Source organism: Diospyros lotus, chromosome 2, assembly GCF_014633365.1.
Source record: "Diospyros lotus cultivar Yz01 chromosome 2, ASM1463336v1, whole genome shotgun sequence".
Classification (NCBI taxonomy): domain Eukaryota; kingdom Viridiplantae; phylum Streptophyta; class Magnoliopsida; order Ericales; family Ebenaceae; genus Diospyros; species Diospyros lotus.
In genome coordinates this window covers 39,010,448-39,031,370 of record NC_068339.1, presented here as the reverse complement: position 1 = coordinate 39,031,370, position 20,923 = coordinate 39,010,448, and the positions used below count along the sequence as shown (strand labels likewise).

At 37.3% G+C, this 20,923-nt stretch overlaps 1 protein-coding gene across 5 annotated transcripts; it reads right to left on the bottom strand.

The window, feature by feature from the left end:
* Positions 1 to 585: 585 nt before the first annotated feature.
* LOC127796004 (metal transporter Nramp6-like) lies at positions 586 to 20,318 on the bottom strand. 5 transcript variants are annotated; one of them, XM_052328021.1, is made up of 14 exons: positions 20,222 to 20,318; positions 19,860 to 20,091; positions 17,417 to 17,495; positions 17,285 to 17,325; positions 6,920 to 6,998; positions 6,704 to 6,808; positions 5,130 to 5,239; positions 4,798 to 4,979; positions 4,644 to 4,713; positions 2,934 to 3,107; positions 2,647 to 2,751; positions 1,766 to 1,897; positions 1,388 to 1,483; positions 586 to 1,126 (listed from the first exon to the last, which is right to left on the bottom strand). In XM_052328021.1, exons 2-14 carry the CDS (start codon positions 19,983 to 19,985, stop codon positions 785 to 787), a joined length of 1,641 nt encoding a protein of 546 aa, XP_052183981.1. In that variant the 5' UTR covers positions 19,986 to 20,091; positions 20,222 to 20,318; the 3' UTR covers positions 586 to 784. The 5 variants fall into 5 exon arrangements, with proteins under 5 accessions (XP_052183981.1, XP_052183983.1, XP_052183980.1 ...); XM_052328023.1 differs by having other exon boundaries at positions 19,860 to 20,101; positions 20,222 to 20,317; XM_052328020.1 differs by having other exon boundaries at positions 20,193 to 20,312.
* Between the last annotated feature and the right edge of the window lie 605 nt (positions 20,319 to 20,923).

The following is a 20,923-nucleotide window of genomic DNA, read 5'->3' as shown; positions in this document are numbered from 1 at the left end:
TGAAATTAGGATATAATTAAAGCACTAATGGATTGCCTAAATCATTTGTCATCAAGTTCTCTATGGACTGCCCAAAATTTTGCATGAAGTTACTTCAATTCGTTTTCTAAAGCAACTTGTGGAAGGCATGGAGGATACCCTCACAGTGTTGTCAAGTAAAAGAAAATTAACTAGCATCCTAGAGGGAATGATCATCTTCTTTTTAATAGCTTCCTACACTATCTCGCTTCTCAACCTCAAAAGAATTTTGAACTTGCAGGCATACAAATTTCCTAACAAAGTGAATTTAAATAGAAAGGAAAAACTATTAAATGATCATTAAACTAAATCCTGAACGATTTCCCTCGTTCAGTTTAGCTCTATTCCCTCAACGAATTAAACATTTGAGAAAACAATACAAACCCAGCAATTGGGTAATGGTTCAAACTGATGAAACAATCTCTTTGCAAAAGAAGAAAAAGGTTGCATACAAAGATCACTTCCCCTGATTCTTACAGGGCAGGGAGCCTGGCACATTTGGAGATGCCTTCTTTTTAAGATACTTTAAGTGAAAGCAGGACAATAGGGAGGGAAGATCTCCAGCAATTGGGTAATGGTTCAAATTATCTAATTATTACCATTTCCATTGTCTTTTTCAGAAACAAAGCTGAAAGGTTTAGATCATCATAGCCCTCTAATGTACCTTGCATACTGGGCAATGGAAAACATATACAGTAAGGGGGTTATTTTTTACCTTACAGTAAGGGGGTTATTTTTTACCTTCCTAGTGTTCCTTGCTTACCAATTAGAGAACATCTACTGCACCCCTCCTCTGGGGCAATTGCATGCCTACTATGTCCTCTCTGGGTAGACTATATACTGATTCATCACCTAACTCATTTGCCATTCGCAAATTCCCGGGTTCTGTCAGTGACAGAAGGTGAGTAGCCTCCTTGTTTTGTCTTAGGACCAAGTATGCTATTGCAGCCAGATAAATCAACATCCCTGAAAATCCCAGAATTCCACACAACACAGTGCCAACAACTTCTAAATGACTACGAAGAAGTAATTTGATGAAGCTGGTTGCCAGATAGTATATATTTACGCCCATAATGAGTGATCCAATGACCCAAGTAGTTGCAGTAATCTGCACAAAGATATAAAAGGATTGGGCTGAAACCGCTTAACACATGCAAAATTATGCAGAGATGCAAGCTTCTCCAAGCTATTGGTTTACGGGCTCTAGCTGATAAGAGATAATATCCGAAATCTCACGTCTAGCACATTTTATCTTTGGTTGGCTTACTATACTCATTAATGATCATGCAAAGCTTACCAGCCAATAATATAAATGCTTCGTCATATTTATGAAAATAAGAACAGTTTTGTTATTTCAGATGAAGATTACCAGAGTGGAGTTGGCATAAGCCCCCATCTTGGTCTTGCTGCTTGTGAACTTGAGAAGTGGAATAAGAGCAAAAGGCAGTTCAAATGATAAAATCATCTGCCAAAAATGGAAAAAAAAAAAAATGCAAGGTTAAGTCTGTTTTAATAACTAAAATTGCTGGCAAGATATTATTGTTTGTTAGATAGCACCAGCTCACTTGTGAAGCCAGGCATCAAATTAGAATTTGCTCTTTAACAAAGTTCCCAGATCTTTATCAAAAATGAAAAAAAAGTGAAAAATGGTAGCATGAAAATGCTTGTTTGCCCACAAAGACATAAAGTTTAGGTAGACTACTTTATCTTTTAATATCAAGGTTGAATTGAACTAGAGAAATATTACCGACGCAATAATGATTAATTTTCCAGCTCCTGCAGAACCACCAATGATTGCAACGATTAGACTAGGAATTATGGCCAAGCATCGTGTCAAGAAGTTACGAATCCATGGCTTCAACCGTAAATCTAGGAAGCCCTGAGAAAAGAAGTAAACAACCAACAAAGTTGGCGAGTGAACCAGATGCAGAACTGCTGTAACATCACAATAATGGATTGATATTCCAACAAAACAAACAAAAACACACACACACAGACACACCCACCCACCCTAAGTGTACAAGGTTTCTCACTTTGAAAGGGTTGAGAAAGGGTCTTCTTTATACACAACTTTACCCTTGTTATAAAAAGACGATCTCTCCATAACTCAATCCTGTGACCTGAAGTCACAAAGGAGGAACTTTATCCCAAGTCTATGTCAAGTTGATGTTCCAATCATTTAAGAAAATTATAGGGAACATCAAGTTGCTTTTGATTGTTTGACTTCCAAAATTATCCAACCTTTGCATGACTTCTAATTTTTCCCTTAGTTCAATGTCAAGAACTAAAGGAAAATCAGGTATGATTTTTAAGACAATTTAATAGAAAATGTAAGTTCCTTAATGAATTAACTGAACAAGTCCCTGTGACCAACCTTGGATATGGTTTATAAATTACTGACCACTAGTTCAATGAGCCATGGAAACATTTTCTTACATCTCTTATTATCTCACATTCTTCAACCTTCTTAAGGACATAATTAGATCAGTATCTAAAAGATCTGCTAGCAAGATTCTTATGTTAATTGCATGATGAGTCACATGTGGCATAAATATGCACAATATAAGTTGAAAGTGATTTGTCCTAAGACAATAATAACCATAACAAATATCTAATTATAGCAAATACCTGCATGACATATTGTCCAGCATATGTCCCAGTTATTGTAGAACTCTGACCTGATGCTAGCAAAGCAATTGCAAAAAACTTTGAACTCCAACTGCCTAAAACATTCTGTGAATAGTAAACAATAAATTATTATCATGACTATCAGGACTACAGTAAGATGTTAAAGAAATGCAATATTAGACCATATATTTTGATTTTAAATCTTATTTGTTTACCAGAAAATAACCGAAGGCACTAAAATGAACATTAAACTGTCACTAGATGTTGTGGGATGTAAGGTATGGAACCTTAAGTAAGAAGGAGGCTTTGTTTAAGTCCAAGTTCTGGCAGTTCTTTTGATCATCCAGGTTCAAATTTGAGGAATTGCAAACAGCTCCAGTAACTGAGATTACTGATATGTTAATGAGAAAAGCTATCATTAGGGCAAAGCCACTCTCTATCATATAAAACCTGCAAGCGTCCTGTAAGCAAGGGGAACTAACATTTAGTTGTCAATGGATTCATGCCTAACATTCAACAACAGCAGCAGCAATCACAAGTCTTAATCTCAAATCATTCTAAATGCCATTAGCATAAAAAATAAAATAAAGCAAATCATTCAACAAAATTATTAGACTTCAAGAAGTAATTAAATAAATGAATCATCATTAACTTCACCTTATCCATGTTTTGGTCACTAACATGGCATTCATAATATCAATTGACTTCAACAAGTCATATTCTGATAATACAAATCCGTGCAAAAGAATAGTTTGGCAAAATTTTACATTAGATGCTCTTCGTGACACAACATTCTTGAGAGGGAATGATGAAAGTTCCAACACCATTTTCATATGAAAATTTTCAAGAGATACTAGTGAATGAATAAGAACACAGAATATTTCATGAACTGACTAAAAACCCACTCTATATTGGACTCAGCAAGTAAGACCTACAATATTTTCAGAAGATAAAAGTGCCACTACAAGCAAAGGCTGATCAAAGAAAAAAACAGGAGAAAAGGCAACTCCTTTCTTTTTGCCCTTTCTAGGGTTTCGGTTAGGGGGAGGCATGGGTTGTCAGGTTGTGATGGAAATAGTTTCAAGGAAACATCCTTCACTCTTCAGTACACAACTTTAAGTTCAATAACTGCGTGAATAACATAACCTAATCACTAGCTCATTACACATGGGCCTTCTGGCCATTGAGTTGACGATGGATAAACATGGTGCCTCCACAAACAATTAGCAAGGACAAATGACAAATAATGCCCATCCCTCCCTCCCCTCCATACACAAAAAAAAAAACCAAAATACCTAAAGAGAAAGATACACCAGCTAGTATATTCACACATATTTCTGGTTGAATAAAAACATAAAATAAAGAAAAAGATGTCAGGACCCTAGGATGTATAAGAGCTTACGGTAGAGTGGAGTATGGAAAATTATCCCTCAAGGGGAGTAGCTGATTCTGCTAAGTTGTTAGGGTAGTTATCTTGTATTTTCTGTTAAGCTGTTGTAGTAGCTGTATAAAGCTACTAGGCTGTTGTAGTGGGGACTATCCAGAAAATATCAATTGAAACATCTATTCTCCTCTCTCCCAAACTCTCTCTCTCCCTCTCGGACCTGTCTCTCCCTCATATTCTCTTCCTATCTTTCCCCCTTCTAATTCTCCCTCTATTCTCTCTCGATCTCCCTGTTCTTCTGCCTCTTTCTGTTTCCCCTCTCCTTCTCAAATTCTGCCTTAATTCTTCCTGGAATTGGCCCTAATTCTCTGCTGAAACCCTAGGGTCATGACAAAAGAAAACTCAAAATCTCAAACTCATTAGCAATTTAGCTAGTTCGGAGTAAAAAGGGTGTTAACAATTAGTCCATAGTTGGCTTTCATGTAGGTTGTTCAACAACAAAATCAAATTTTAGTTACCACAAGGTAAATCTAAATGCAACTTCTCAAGACAACCACCAACACGTTTGAAAAATGAGTCAAATGTAGTAGTCCATTGGACTACAAGATATTACTTTGATGCCATTAACAGATCGTGGTATTTTCCTTGAGAGGACCAAAGCTGAATGGAGGAAGAGATTGTGCCTGCATCAAATGCAAGACAACTAAGCAAACAAGAAATTTTACCACCAAATAACCATTATTATTAGGGAAACATAAGAAACTTACGGCATAACCATAGCACCAAGGAGGGAAATTGCCAGACCAGTTGCACCATTTCCCTTCAGTTGGGGAACAAAAAGTCCATTCAACACTTCAGAAGCATTAGGCTTCGCATAACCAAGTTCCACAAAGAAGCAAGCAGCAATTGTAAATACTAGAAACGCAATGAAGAACTCAAGTTTCCTCACCTGCACAAAGTCAGCAATTATTGAGCATATCCACTGAATAAGACAAAAAATGTTCAGATTGCCTTTATCATAAATATGCATTTAAGAATTCATTTCAACTGTGCTTCCTCTCATATGAATGAACCATGAAGTCAAGACTTGTTTAAATACCCCATATTGCTGTAGTGCTAGTAGAATCAGTGTACTGAGCCCTGTCAGGAGGACACCACACCACACTGGCAATTTGAAAAGCATGTTTAAAGCAAAAGCCGTTCCGATCACTGGACACAACAAGAGCACTAATTAGAATTTAGATATATCAGAAACCAAGATACATATATTTATGTAATATTAGAATTTAAATTAAATAAAAGATAGGTTTAAAGTAGGTTTAAGTTGTTATAGAGATCGGTGATAATTTAAAAACAAAGGATAATCTTTATCTCAATCTTTAGAGGTCTATATATTTGGTTGTGCTCTTATATTGAATTGAATTAAGCTGAATAAAATAATGCTATAATGTTCCTCAACATAATTGTACGCTTTGGAATCCACAATGTATATTTTTGCGCATCCACTCTCCATCCCTTGTGCTCTTTTCTTGTATGGTATCAATGTGGAATAATGTCGGAGAACTTCTCGAATTCAAAATTAGATGAGGATAAAATCTAACCACGTTGGATAAGCATAGGGATGGTGACAGGAAACCTGATTCCAGACAGGTAGTTGCCTATAAATAGGTCCATTCGGTATGTATTCAAGTATGCCATAATTCAATAGCCAAAGTTATTTGGAAGTTAGTGAGAGATTTATTTTGAGTTGATTGGATTGCAAGGCTTACCGTTTTGTCTGTTCAAAAGACACATTATTGATTGATTGACTGGATATTATCCCAATTTTGGAGTCATGGATGTAGATTTGTTGCAATTGGACCATATTAAATTTTATGTGTTCTTTCTCTTGATTCCTCTGTGTGATTTGCATACTCCAATTCTAACAGTTAATCTAAGCTAATCCCATTTCTCTTTCCCCTACCATAAAAGGAAGATAATAGCACTATTTTATTCTGCTCAACTCAATTCAATTTAGAAATAAAATCTTATTTCTTACTTTCGCATTTACCCCACTAGAAGCTTGGAAATGCTCGGGAGAAGAGGGCTTTTTTTTGTTTAACAAAATTATTTAATCATCGTCATCAATTGCACCTTTACCTTATCCAAACCAAGTTAGGATTGGTGGCACAACATTCATAATGTTAATTGACTTCTAAAAGTCACATTGACAATACAAATCCATGCAAAAGAACAATGTGGCAAAATTATGCCGGATGCCTGCCCTTATACAACCGTCTAGTGAGAGAGTGATGAAATAAAGTTTCAACACGATTTTTATATGAGAAAGTTTCATGTGATGGCAATGAATGAAGATAATTGACATGGTTGTGTTCCATCACATAATTGATATTGTGAGATTGGTTTTGAGGGTTTAGGGTTAAGAGTGATAGTTTATCTTTTTTTGTAAGTCATTATTCACATAGTGAATTTTTACTTCTTTGCCCATAAATGTAAACAGATTGTTGAACCATGTAAAATTTGCATATCTTTGAATTTGATCTTCTGTGGGTATTACAAAATTAATTTTTGTGTTTGATTATCCCTATCAAGTATCAAAGCTACCTAACAATAGCAAAAATGAGTAATGACACAGACTTTCTTGCATTCCAATTATACAAAGAGGAGCCATACCTTCAGGAATGTCACATGCAACAATGGCAATTTCAGCAAGAATCCATAAGATGAAGTTTGGCACCCTTGGATACTCTGCCCTACAATGTTCTGCTAAGTGCTTCCCTACAAAATAAAACATGTATAATGAGGATATAAGCTCATCTGCAATAACACTTTGGAAACAACTAGGTGGGGTGTAGATAGATAGCTGATCATTATGAAGAAATCATATACCAGTGACAACTCCCAAGTTTGCTGCGAGAGATTGAATGATAAGAGCAGCACATGAAGCAACTAGTATAATCCAAAGCAACTGAAAAGCAGAGATGCCCATGAGCAAGAATAGTATTAACTCAAGAAACAAAAATACACAGATCTGGTTATCAGAGTGACAGTGTTGAAGAATAGTATGATAACACAATTCTTGACTCTATGCCTCACATAAATGGAAGATTAAATATAGTGATATGTTTGACTCCAACTTCACAAAGAAAATCATTGCAATCACAGTGATGAGAACAAATGTCCATAAAGCAACTTATCAAAATGCTTGTAACGCCCCGCTATCTTTTGGATGTCATTCATTGTCAAAAATAGAGAAATTTTATTTTTTATTTCTTTTTCAATAATAAAAATAATTTAATTTATAAAAAAAACCAAAATAATTTTTCCCGCTTACCTTACTAGAAGTTAGTTAACCCTCAAACCTCCATCATGGGTCAAGCTCATCCTTCAAGGCTTCAATACACTCTAGTTGGCAACATCCTTGATTTCATTTTTAGTTAAGGCTAATAACCATTTAATTTATGAAAGCATTATGATCAAATTGGATTTTAAGTTATAATGTAAATCCATTTCGATGTGCCTGAAATTTGTCCTTAGTAATGCCTTTAATTTCCATTCTACATTATAATTAATATTTATTATATACATCTATATATACATATATATATTTGGGTAAATTGCATTAGACATCCTCTACGGTTTGAACACCCATGTACTTTAAAATTGGTTGTGGAAGACCATGTGCTTTCTTTGCAAGTACACCCCCTCCATCAATTTTAAGAGTTGATGCCATCTATTCTAAGTTGATCCAACGTGGTTTTGAATCGAATAATCTTAATTAAATTATATTATACTAATTTAACTAAAAAAAGAACAAAAACTAAAAAAAAAAAAAAAAAGCAATGTCAGCCTAGAAACCCATCACCAAGCTAACAATTGCATTCAGCTCTGATAGGTTTTGGCCGGAAGCGATACATTCAAAGAAACATAATGAGAAGAAGAAGATGATGATGACAATGATGATGATTGTGAGAAAGGGCTCGATTTGGCCTCGATGGGGTTCAATTCTTTGCAAATCGAACCCATCATTGTGACAAATTTCAAGAAGAAGAAGAAGCAGCAACAAATTTGGTGAATTTTCGATGGAACAAGTTCTTCTTCTTCTTCTTCTTCTTCACTGTCACGTTAGTAGGCTATTAAGCCTTGATGTAGGAGGTGGGTAGGCCTTGTAAAATAGCAACCGTTTTTGGCATAGCTGGAGGAATGTTCCAGCATGTCCTATGGCAAGTTGTAAGGCCAAGTGGGCAACTGGGATAACTGTTTTTGGCACCCAAATTAGGCTGAAGATCAATATAAATAACACTGATTCACACCTAAACCCACATGATGAATGAAGTAAGGAAATCAGTTTCCTCCTCAATTATCTTTCCCTCTCAATTCTCATCTCATCTCTCTCTCTCTCTCCCTTCTCTCAATTCTTCCCCCCTAAATTCCCAATTCTCTCATTCAATCAATTTCTCAGCAATTGAGAAATTCCCTTATCAGATCGGGGATCTGACCAATTGGTATCGGAGCAAAGTCTTGGCCAACGGAACTTTGAAGGGCGATTAGACATGGCCGACGACACCCAGATGAAATATATGGAAACGCAGAGCCGAGTGGACTTGGTAGAAGGAAGGCTGGAATTAGCGGTAGATCAGAAATTGGAAACAATAACAGAAAGGTTTGCACGCAAATTTGCGCACAAACATGCGTGAGCAGATCAGGGAAGAGATGCAAGAGCAAGGAAATTTGTTGCACGATCAATTGCAGCAGTTCATGCTCGTGTTCTCTAGCCAAAATCAAGTAAAAATCTCTCCTGATTTTTCCCCTAGAGATAGGATGGAACCGATTCCACCAGGAACTGGAAACAACCGTACTGTTGGATCATCAAAATTGGAGGGAGATCCAACAATTGTAAGAGGAAATATGATGGATAGGAGGCGGGAGATTCAAATTCTTCCGCACCAAGCTGGTTTTCCAGTTCCAAAATTGGAATTATCAGTGTTTGAGGGACAAAAGCCTAGTTAGTGGATACGGAGATGTGAGAAGCTGTTTAGCATCCACCAAATCCCATATTAGTAGAAGGTGACCCTGGCATCCGCTTACCTCAATGATGTGGGGGATGTGTGGTTTTAGGGATGGTCTAAGATAGGGGAGACATACACTTGGGATAATTTTACCAAGGGATTGTGTGGAAGGTTTGGTGAACGGGGGATGATGGACATTGTGGAAGAATTTAATAGGCTAAAGCAAGATGGTACTATGCAAGAGTATCAGCTAAGGTTCAAGGAGTTGAAGTCCCTCATGTTGAGTAAGAACCCCCATATGACCTAAGAATATTTTATATCTAGCATGGGAGGATTGAATGATGAGATAAGATCTGCGGTTAAGTTGTTGAAACCACATAATGTACAAGAAGCAGCTGAGGGAGCCTCTTTACAGAAGTTAACTGTGGAGGCCTTGATGAAGAAACACAAAGGGGTCAATCTGGGAGTGCTATCTGGAGGGCGAATGCAAAGTAAGGATACTTTTAGGGGAGGAATAGGGATGAGATATTTGACAACGATGCCTCCTAACCTGAATCTACAACAGAGGGATAAGGACAAATATTCCCCAAGGCATCAGTGCAAGAAACAGTTGCTCTTTTTGGAAGAGGAAGATTTGGTTGTGATTGAGGGTGTGGAAGAAAAGGGCAATGGAGCTATTTCCTTGCACGCAATCGAGGGAATGGCTAGCAGCAAGATTATTAAGGTGGAGGAAAAAGTGTAGGACAACACTCTTATGGTCTTGATAGACAATGAGAATACCCACAGTTTTATTAATGAAAGGACAACCAAGAAGATGAAGTGCTAGTTAGCTAGCACTCAGCCCTTGTCGATCACAGTAGCGAATGGGAACAAGGTAATCAGCAAATCCACATGCTTGGGATTTTGCTAGGAAATGTAAGGAGAGGATTACGAAGCTGATTTGAGATTACTTAAGTTGAGGGGGATGTCATATTGTACTTGGGGTTGATTGGATGAGGGGAGTGAGTCCAATCAGCTTTGATTTCAATAAAATGGAGGTGACCCTAGAGAAGGATGGAGAAGAGTGGTGTAGCAGGGAAACATGGAGGTGGGATCGTGTAAACTGATCAAGGGAAAGAAGCCGCAACAGCCATTGAGAAAGAAGGTATCTCAAGTGGCACAATTATTTTCAATTGAAGCCATCGAGCAGCTGGAGACAAGGGAGGGATGAGGCTCTAAGCAGGGGTGTCAGTCATCTACAGCCACTTGGCAGGTACATGAATTGACCCCCTACTTGATCTAAGCCATTGACTGAGTTACTGAAGGAAGATGGCTTTAAATGGAACCCTAAGGCTGAGAAGGCTTTTGAACAATTGAAGAAGACACTAAGTAAAGTATCCGTGCTAGGCTTGCCTAATTTTAGCAAGCCATTCACGTTGGAGACCCAGCAACTATGGAATAAGGGCAGTCCTTTCACAGGATGGTAGGCCCCTAGCCTTTCTTAGTCAAGCCTTAACCCCCAAACACCAAGGACTCAGCATCTATGAGAAAAAATTGATGGCAGTCCTAATGGCAATGGAGAAGTGGTGACACTACTTAGAGGGAGAAAGATTTGTCATTAAGACAGATCATGAAAGTTTAAAGTTTTTGTTGCAGCAAAGGCTGCATACCCAATTGTAGAAGAAGGGTATGACTAAACTTACGGGGTTGGATTATGTGATACATTTCAGGAAGGGGAAGGAAAATGTAGCAGCAAACGCTTTGTCTCGCTGCCAAGAAGAAGGAATGACTGCAGCCATTTTAGCAGTGGTGCCAGATTGGCTCCAAGAGGTTACAAACAGTTATCTAAAATGTGAGTGGACCAAAGGGTTATTGGAGCAACTAAGCATAAGTGCAAATAGCCGAAAGGATTATTCATTTAACAATGGAGTAATACGATACAAAGGCAAGCTGGTGATAGAAGATTGTGAGGAGTTGAAGGGCAAAATACAAGAAGCACTACATGAGTCCCCTAGTGGTGGTCATTCGGACATACAAAATACCTATCATAAGGTAAAACAACTATTCTTTTGGCCTCAGTTAAAGAAATAGGTATGAGATTATGTATTAAAGTGTGATGTATATAAACAGTGCAAACATGAAACAGTGGCTCATTCGGGTCTACTACAACCCTTAGCCATTCCAGATCAAGCATGGACCAATGTGACAATGGATTTTATAGAGGGGCTCCCAAAGTCAAAGGGAAAGGATTGCATCATGGTAGTGGTGGACCAATTTTCTAAGTTCAGTCATTTCATTGGCCTATCCCACCCATTCACAGCACAAGAAGTGGCTAGAACATTCGTGGATAATGTGGTGAAGATGCATGGAATCCCTCAGTCTATAGTCTCAGACAGGGATAAGGTATTTACCAGCCTATTTTGGAAAGAACTTATGAGATCATTAGGCACTAAGCTGCTTATGTCTATGGCATACCACCCTGAAACGGATGGTCAAACAGAACTGGTAAACCAATGTTTGGAATCTTACTTGAGGTGCTTCAGTTTTTTTGTAGCCAAGGGGGTGGCATAAATGGTTGGCAGTAGCTCAATGATGGTATAACTCGAGCTTCCACAACTCGATCAAAATGACCCTATTTGAAGCTCTCTATGACTATAAGCCAAGGTTACTACCGGCTATTGGGGGACAGACTATAGTGGCTACAATTGGGACGTACTTGCAGCAAAGACAAGACACTATACGCCTAGTTAAGGTAGAATTGGCTAAAGCATAAAATAGGATGAAGCAATTGGCTGACACGAAAAGGAGTGAAAGGGATTTCTTAGTTGGAGAGGATGTTTATTTGAAGCTTAGCCAACAGCATCTCAAAGCCCTGACCCACTAACCCATCTCCAAGCTAAGCCCTAAGTACTATGGGTCGTTTACTATACCAGAGAAGATTGGGATAGTGGCCTACAAGTTGCAACTACTAGAAGGATCACAAATCCATCATGTTTTCCATGTTTCTCTCCTCGAGAAAGCCATTGGAGCACAGAGATCCACCCCTACGCTTCTGCCTATAGTGGGAGAAGAAACGAAAGAAGCAATACCTACAGCTATCCTAGACAAAAGGGTGATTCATAGGCATGGGGTTCCTCTCACCAAAGATATGAGAGTATTCTCCAAATCTTCTCCAACAATTTCCCAACACAGCCAGCTTGCTACACATTTTTTGAGGACAAGAAATGCTTTAAGAGGAGGGGATTATCACGTTAGCAAGCTATTAAGCCTTGATGTAGGAGGCAGGTAGGCCTTGTAAAATAACCATTTTTGGCATAGTTGGAGGAATGTTCCAACATGTCCTATGGTAAGTTGTAAGGCCAAGTGAGCGAGTGGGATAAATGTTTTGGCGCCCAAATTAGGCTAAAGATCAGTATAAATAACATTGATCCACGCCTAAACCCAAAAGATGAATGAAGTAAGAAAATCAGTTTCCTCCTCAATTCCTTTTCCCTCTCAATTCTCATCTCTCTCTTTCTCTCCCTTCTCTCAATTCTTACCCCCTAAATTCCCAATTCTCTCATTCAATCTTCCCTTGTCAGGTCGGGGATCTGACATTCTCTTCTCTTGCTCTCTAGGTTTCAAATTTGAAACCCATCGTTTCCTATTTTGGTCATCTTGGAAACTCATAGCAGAAAATAATGAGTTTTAGCCAGCAATACCATTGTTTCTAGCAATGAATCCATCATTTCCGGCAATGGGTTCCAAGCTAGCATTTTTTTTTTTTTTTTTTTTTAGTTTTTGTTAAATTTAATTTAATTAAGGTTATTCAACACAAAACTATGTCGTATTGACTCAAAATAGACAACATAAACTCTTAAAATTGACAGATGAGGAGTGCAATTCAAAGAACTGAAAAGACAAGGGCTTCTAAGGTCAATTTTAAATTATAAGGGGTTGCCACGCAAATGAGTCAAACCACATGGGCAGTCTCTGCAATCTACCCTAAATGTTTTCCTCTTATTCTTTATTAGGCTAATTGCATGAAGAAAACCCCAACTTTACCTTTGTTTCAATTTTGTACTACTTTTATTTTTGTAATAGTAGTACCTAACTTTAATTCTATTTCAATCTTAGACCATCATTGAGGCCATTAAATGTTGATGTGGCCTACCACCAAGGTAGCCGACATGGCTACCACTTCAGTAGCCACGTCAGCCTAAAAAAAATATATTTGTGTCTATATATATATGAACTCAATTAAATATATATTTTATTTAAAATTAATAAAAGATTGAAGATGACCAACCACAATGGTAGGCTACCACCAACAACATAAGCCCCATTGTTGGGGATTGTCTTCATCCGCCTTTTTTGTCATCTCAACTACCCCCATCCCTCCCTTCATTCAAAGTCGCTCTCCATTGGCTCGATCATCTTAAACCTCCAATTCTTCATCAGTTCCCACTACCTTCAACCTCTGGTCCTCTACATCTTCCATGTACTTGGTTGGTGATTCCAATGGCTTCTTTAGACAAGGAGAGGTTGAATTGGTTTTGGATGAACGAGAATATTTGGGGCCTAGTAGAGCGCGATTGGTTTGATTGTGTTTGGTTTCCTCCATTAAGGAAACTCCATTGATTTCTTCAATAACCTCTAAATTTGTTGCCAATGAAGGGGGGGGTCCTTTCCCTCTATGTTCCTTCATCTCTCTGTCCCTCTCTCTTTCTGAGTTTTTGTTGCCTCCAACACGGCACCACCATGCCTCGCCAACACTATCTTCCTTTCCCTCTAATCTCTCACCCTTCTCCCCCATTTCCTCTATGTCAACAACTGCCTCAACCTCCACAATTGCCACTTGTCACCTCCAACGCCACCAGAAATCATCATCGCTATTGCAACCACCATGCCTGCCTCTCTTTCTCTCTCTCCTAACCACCATTAATGGTTATTTCAACCCCCATTGCCAATAAGGGTGGTGTTGTTGGTGGCAGCCTGTCACCCTAGCCAGTCTCTACAAGTTTTTTATTAATTTTAAATAAAATTATCTATTTAACTAAGTGCTTACGTATACATTCAAATCTATTTTTTGTGGGTTGACGTGGCAACCACGTCAACTACTTCAGTAGACCATGTTATTCAACAGTTTTAACTAATGGAATAGTAACAACGGTCCAAAATTAAAACAAAATAAAGCTAGGTACTACTATTGAAAAAATTAGAAGTATAGTCTAAAATTGAAACAAAGGTAAAAGTTAAAGCTTTTTCTTTGTAATGCAATTTGCCCTTCTTTATTTTAGTGTTGTCCTAATGATTGCACATTGCCACAAATGTGGCATTAGCCTCCTTTGCAATTTGGGAGCAGCATGTTGATGCACAACCTTAAAAGCTTCAATTGGTCAAGCATGATACTTCAGTAAGCCAGTTGGACACCTTCATATATACCTCATCTCTTGTGGGACAAGCTTGCTGCTTGCAGAAATCTTCTTTTTTTCTTTCTTCCAAGTCATAGCTCGTTGCTCAACCACTTGCTGAGCAACCTGTTAGCCAAGCAACATGCTCAATCATCTGTCAAGCAATTTCTTCCTGACCGTTACTCCTTATCTCCCTTTTCTATCTTGGGAATTTAATTTCTTGTTTATGCCAGTTTAGTACATGTCATCTCTATTTCAACAAAACATCAACTAACATCTATGTTTCATTACAACATTGCCAGCATACCAAAAAAAAAATAAAAAAAAGATACGAACATAAGCCACAATATACCTCCCTACTCTTTTCATGTTGTATTTACAAAATGTTTACAAAATGCAGTGAAATCAAACATCTATTCATCCATCTTCTCTTTCCCTTTAGCATTACTAGTTTCACCCAAGTACATTTGAATGTGCAGGTAAGTGATTAACATTTAGTAAGGATTGTGAGGGTTAGAAAACATTATATCAAGCCCAATGAACATAGTTTTTCCTAATGCTTTTGTGACCAAATGAATGAACTCACTAAACACATTCAGACAGAAGTGCCATGGTGTATGCTATTTGCAAATGACATAGTGTTTGTGGATGAAACAAAAAGGGAGTGAACACTAAGCTTGAGTAATGGAGAAACAATTTAGAATCTACGAGATTTAAATTAAGTAGGAAGAAAACAGAATATATGGAATGTAAATTTAATAAGAATGCAAGAGTAGAGGATGTTATAATAAAATTAGAAGACCAAATCATACAAAAAAAAGACCATTTCGATATTTGGGATCAGTGATTCAAAAAGATGGAGAAATTCACGAGGATGTCACGCATAGAATTAAGGCAGGTTGGCTAAAATGGAGAAATGCATCGGGGGTGTTATGTGATGGTAAAATCCCATTAAAACTGAAAGGAAAATTTTATAGGACAACTATAAAACCAGTTTTGTTGTATGGCTGGGAATATTGGGCAGTCAAATACCAGCATGAGCAAAAGACGAGCGTAGCGGAGATGAGGATGCTAAGATGGATATACGGCCATATAAGAAAAGATAAAATTAGCAATGAGGTTATTCGTAATAAGGTATGAGTAGTGTCAATCGAAAAGAAGATAAGAGAGACTAAACTAAGATGGTTTGGTTATGTGAGAAAAAGACCAAGAAACACTCCTGTGAGGAGAGTTGATGAAATGGAACAATTAGTCAAAAAAAGAGGTAGAGGCAGACCCAATAAGACTTTGGGAGAGATATTAAAGTTTGATATGAAGTGTATGGGCCTAAATGAAAATATGACAAAAAACAGAAATATACAGAAGTCTAGAATTCATGTAGTCGACCCCACATAATGGGATAAAGGCTGGATATGTTATTGTTATTGTTGTGTTTTGTGACCAAATGAATGGCAACCCAGTTTAAACTTTTATCAAATGACCAACCTGCAAGATTGGTCTAGGGTGCTTGACACTCACCCTATTGTAAAAGATGTATCGCGCTCAACACATTGTATCAAACCCTATGGCCATAGTTTCATGAGTACGCACAAAAAACGATTTTCTTTAATGCAACAAGAAGTTTCAAAGAACATGCATTGGTGCCTCAATGAACAGTTACATAGTAGTATATCATGCAACATGCTAGTTTAAAACAAACAATGAACCTCACCTCATTAGAATAAGCTTTCGAAGAAGGTCTCTTGAGAGGTTTGCTAGCTCCCATGGTCTCCCCATTACTAGCTGACATCCCACCTCAATTGGCTCCCAATTGACCTCACTGGCTAGCTCTCCCCTCTATTGCTTCCGCCTCCCTGCTCACCTTCTCTCCTTCACTTTCTCTTTTATTTCTTTCATCTCTTTTCTATTTCTTCCTTCCTTTTTGCTCTCTTGCTCAACAGAAGCCAAAGTGGGAGCATGCACACCCCATTCTCCTTTCTCTCCTACCCTTTTCTCTCTCTTCCCTTACTCTCCTCACTTCCTCACTCACTACTACCCATAAGCTAAAAAAGAGAGAATGCTCTCCCTCTCTTTTTATAGAGGTCAGCTGAAAAACTTCCATCACTGCATGGCTAGGAGTGCTCCCCTATAGGGTGGCAGATTCCTGCTGCAGTCATCTGTTCACCTGCTCCTCTCCTTTTGTCCTGCCCGCCTCTAAGGTGTAGGGTGGCAGTAGCTTTCCATGGCAGTCTCCTCAATCAGATTTCAAGCAGCCTGCTAGATTTCGTGCGGCTGGTCTTTTCCTTGAGGCATGGACCTGCAACCTTACCTTTTTTAGTCTGTTTTTTCCCCTTCCCTCTGTTATTTTTCGCCATGCCAAGAAAGCACTCAACCGACCCATTTGACACTAGACCGTGCTTGAAGCTCAGACCACTTGGTAATTGGTTGAGCGCCCCCTTCTTGGGCTGCACACCCGCCTCAGCAAAATCACACTTCTTGGCCGAAGCTTCATTTCTTTAGCCCATCTTCTGGACCTACTCTCCACTTAACCAGTTTATTGTCCCTTTCTCCTTTAATCTTATCGGAGTTAATTTAATTCTTCAGAATTTCTAGAAAAATTTAGGGTGTTACAATGCTCAACCACCTACCTAAAAACAAGGTTAACCATCTTACATGGAATTTTCATGATGACTGACAACACATTTGTCCAAAAAATTCAAGAAAGGACAGTTATTGCTATACAAACAAAGGTGCCCTGAATCAGAGTTCAGCCTAGCGCATACCGCCTACAAAATGTTCAACACATTGCTATATCAACCCTTACCATATTCTGTTTAAAACATTCAAGTTCTACTAAATCTAAATTAAAACCACAGACAAGAAAATAAACTTACCCCATACTTGTACTGTGCTCCTGACTGCAAGTCCGTTTCAACTGTAGTTAGTCATATCATGTTAGGGTCTAAAAGTTAAGCTGCAAATATATTTACAAAACAGAATAAAAAATAGTACTCTTACTGTCTTACAGTTTCCAGGATCTATATAGGCAATAGAAACAAGGAACCCAGGACCCATGTACGCAAATAAGTTTCTCCAGCCTTTCTTCTGCATATGTAAAGAATGGAAGCCATCAATCAAGCCATACCTATTAAATAACAGTAGCTCCAACTTATATGTGCGGCAGTCATTCATGGAGACCCAGATGTAAAACCTTTGTCAAGAATAACTATAACAATACTCAAATTCATCGAGTTTAAAAGCTATGGGCCAATAAAATTCCCAGATAGATAAAAAATTGATGGAATCATTATTTCTTAAAGCTGCAAACCATGGAATTGGAATTAGTTTGGAAACCATTATGGCCAGTTCAGTTACAAAAAATGTTTTTCAGTTTTCCCCTTTCACATAAAACCCATGTTTCTAAAATGGAAAACACAGGAAAAAACTACCCCCTTTTTTGTAAAGAAACAATAAAAAACATCTTAAGGGTGCTTTCCAATAGTCAACCAGTGCTATTAAAGGCGCGCCTAGGCGCAAGGCACACCTGTTGCGCCTGGAATGGTCCCAGGCCAGCGCAGGCAAGCTGAGAGCGCCTAGGCCCTCAGGCGTGCCTGGCTGTTTTTTTTTAAATATTTTTACTGTTCTAACTTTTTAAGTGTTTATTGTTGTAATTTTTAATGAAATCCTAATAAAAAATGAAACTTTTCAAATTCCAATTCCAATTATAACTAAATACTAATTAGAATTAGTATTTACTTATTGGAATTGGTATTTTATTTATTGCTACAATTTTTAATAGAATCCAATCCCAATAAGAGAAGAAAACTTTTTAGATTCCAATTTCAATTATAACTAAATACTAATTGGAATTGGTATTTAGTTTTCATATTATAATTCCAATACTAAACAAACAATAAATCAAATGAGATTCTCAAACCAAAAAGACTGATTTTTCTAATGATGAAAATATAGAAATGTTTGATCTTGATGATGAGGATGATTTTTAGATTATTTAAATTTCATAATTAATTAATCCTAATTAGGATTTAAGACCTATAAATTGTTTAAAATTTAATTTAAGTTGACTTAAAGAATTTTCTCATAGATTTTTTTAACTTTTGTGATGCTTTTATGTCAGTTACTGAAATATGATAGGATTTTCTTTGCTGAAATTTACAGGTATGTAACTTGTTTTAATATTTTTCTTAGTTAGTATATGTTGAATTTTTTAATTTTCTTCATAACATGCTTGTGAATATATCATTAGGAATTAAGAGTTATTTTTATACCTTATTCTTCAAGTAGGACATATATTTTTCTTTTTCTTTTTTTTAGTTAGTATGCGCCAAGTTCCACCAGGCACACGCCTCACCTTGCGCCTTGCACCTGAGGCTTCAACACTCTTGTGCTCCTTTGTGCGCCTTGGGCCTTTAAGAACACTGTAGCAACACAAATTTAAAAAATTGGGAAATAAATTTTAAAGCCTGTTTAGTTGCAGAATATTTTATTTGACTTTCCATCTCTACTTTTCATCTTCATCTAAAATTTTCCCTTCTATACAAATCCCATGTTTTCCAAGTGGAAAACACAGGAAAACCTACTTTTGTTTGTGAAAACAATAAAAACATTTCAAGTAACAGTCTGTATATTTGATGGGAAATAGAGTTTTCATTTTTCATTTTCTGTGAAAAATAAATTCTAAAAACAAAGGATTATTTTCCAGATGAATAAGCACTTTTTTTGCTCAATGAAAATGATTTTCTATCCTCTGGAAAAAAATCAAAGCACAGAGGTTGTTTTCTACAACTGAACAAACCTTATAGTTGATAAAAGATCTGAAGGTGGTGCACAAACAGATTATAGAAAAGAATGCCGTCCATTCTAAAGCTCAGATTATATGAGAAACTGTTGAACATATTCAGTTCATCCAATCATCATTCCACAACTCTTTAAAGAATTATCATAGCTAGAGAAATTTAGTTCAAGATAAATGCATTAGAAAAGTCAAATGTCCAGATTCAACGTGCCGAAACCAACTTCTTACACAGGTTTTTCATTCTGCTTCACCAAATTCAGTTTTATACCCGTACAATCAAGGATGATCCTCCGGGTTCGTCTTAACGATTTACAGATCAAAATTTTTCCAAGTTGGGAAAAAAAAAAAAGCGTTATTCATTACTGCTCCGTATTACTACTGTAAATTGAATCTTCCAGCTCGCCGTACGAGTTCTAAATCTTACAGTCCGTGCTTTCCGCAATAGTTCTAAGTCTTACCGCCCGTGCTTTTTAAAAGCACAGAGAGAGAGAGAGAGAGAGAGTCCAGAAAACACCATTCCTTTTTTGACTAGCCTATAATTTGGTCAAAAGATTCCAGCAAACGAAATAGGAGGAAAAGAGAACGCCAGTCTCGTTGCTAATATAAGGTCTACCATTGTAAAGCCATTTAAAAGGGAAAAGAAGGAAACTCACATCAGGCACAACAATCTGATCAGGCTCCAAGTTCTCAATGAGAGGCGTATTGGAGAAACTCGGATTCCGACCATTGCCGACGATGAACTGCGTCTGCGCAGTACCTGAAGCCGCCGCCGCCGCCATAGCGATACCGGACTCCGCTATTCGAAGCGGCGAAGACAATCCGACACTTGAAAACACGATTCAATCAATCGACTGAGAAAGAAATAGGCAACAGGAACACATCAACCTGCACGCACCTATTGAATTCAATAGGTGAAAAGATAGATTGTCGCTGTGGTACAGCAACTAACAAGATGAGGAAGAAAATGAGAGAGAGGAATTGGATACAGCAGAGCAGAGCAGAAGCATTCCAAAACCTGCTCCCCCTTGAGAGTCCTGCTCCTGCAAGGCAAGTACGCGACTAGTAGTAGCAACCCGAACGCACGCCGTTTTATAGCGAGCCTGGGATTTACACTGACCCGCCCCAGACCAATTCCAAATGCCAATTTCGCTGCGGAATCTTTAAAAAGGAATTATAATTCTCATGCCTCACTTATTTATTTATTTATTTATTTTCTCAAGCACAATTTTTAATCCTATTTATTTATAATATATATGTGATTTTCTCATCTTCTAATATCTTCATTCTTTTTTTTTCCAACTTTGTTATATTATTTTTTTTATTTTAAATTTATCACCGTTAAATTCATGAATTAAACTATTAAAATTTAAGTACTTAACGTAACAAATATCACAATAAAATAACTATTTCAGTCTCTGCTATAATTCAAGCAGTCAGTCGTGCAAGATTTAAGTATTAAGTGCCACAAGATTGTGTGTTTGATTTCAGATAACGACATAACATTTATATTGTTTACACTACAACGAGCACAGATCTTAAACTCAAATTAACCTAGCACAATTAGATTATCTAGTTTAGTTGATTGCTTACAAGTTATAAAAAAATTCAAGTCTCTGCCTAAACTTTATGTATCAAAATCTCTAATTCCTAGGTTAAAAAAAAATAAAATAACCATTTTAAATGTTATATTTATCTTGCCTTAAAAAGATATTATTTT

Bases quoted from the DNA above. Each gene is read 5' to 3' on its own strand.
- LOC127796004 (XM_052328021.1), bottom strand. From the start codon at position 19,985: ATGGCGGCGGCGGCGGCTTCAGGTACTGCGCAGACGCAGTTCATCGTC. The intron at 4,714-4,797 runs GTAAGTTTCTTA...CATTTGATGCAG, and splicing joins CTTGGTGCTATGGTTATGCC to GCACAATCTCTTCCTCCATT. The intron at 1,484-1,765 runs GTAATATTTCTC...CATTTTTGGCAG, and splicing joins AATTAATCATTATTGCGTCG to ATGATTTTATCATTTGAACT.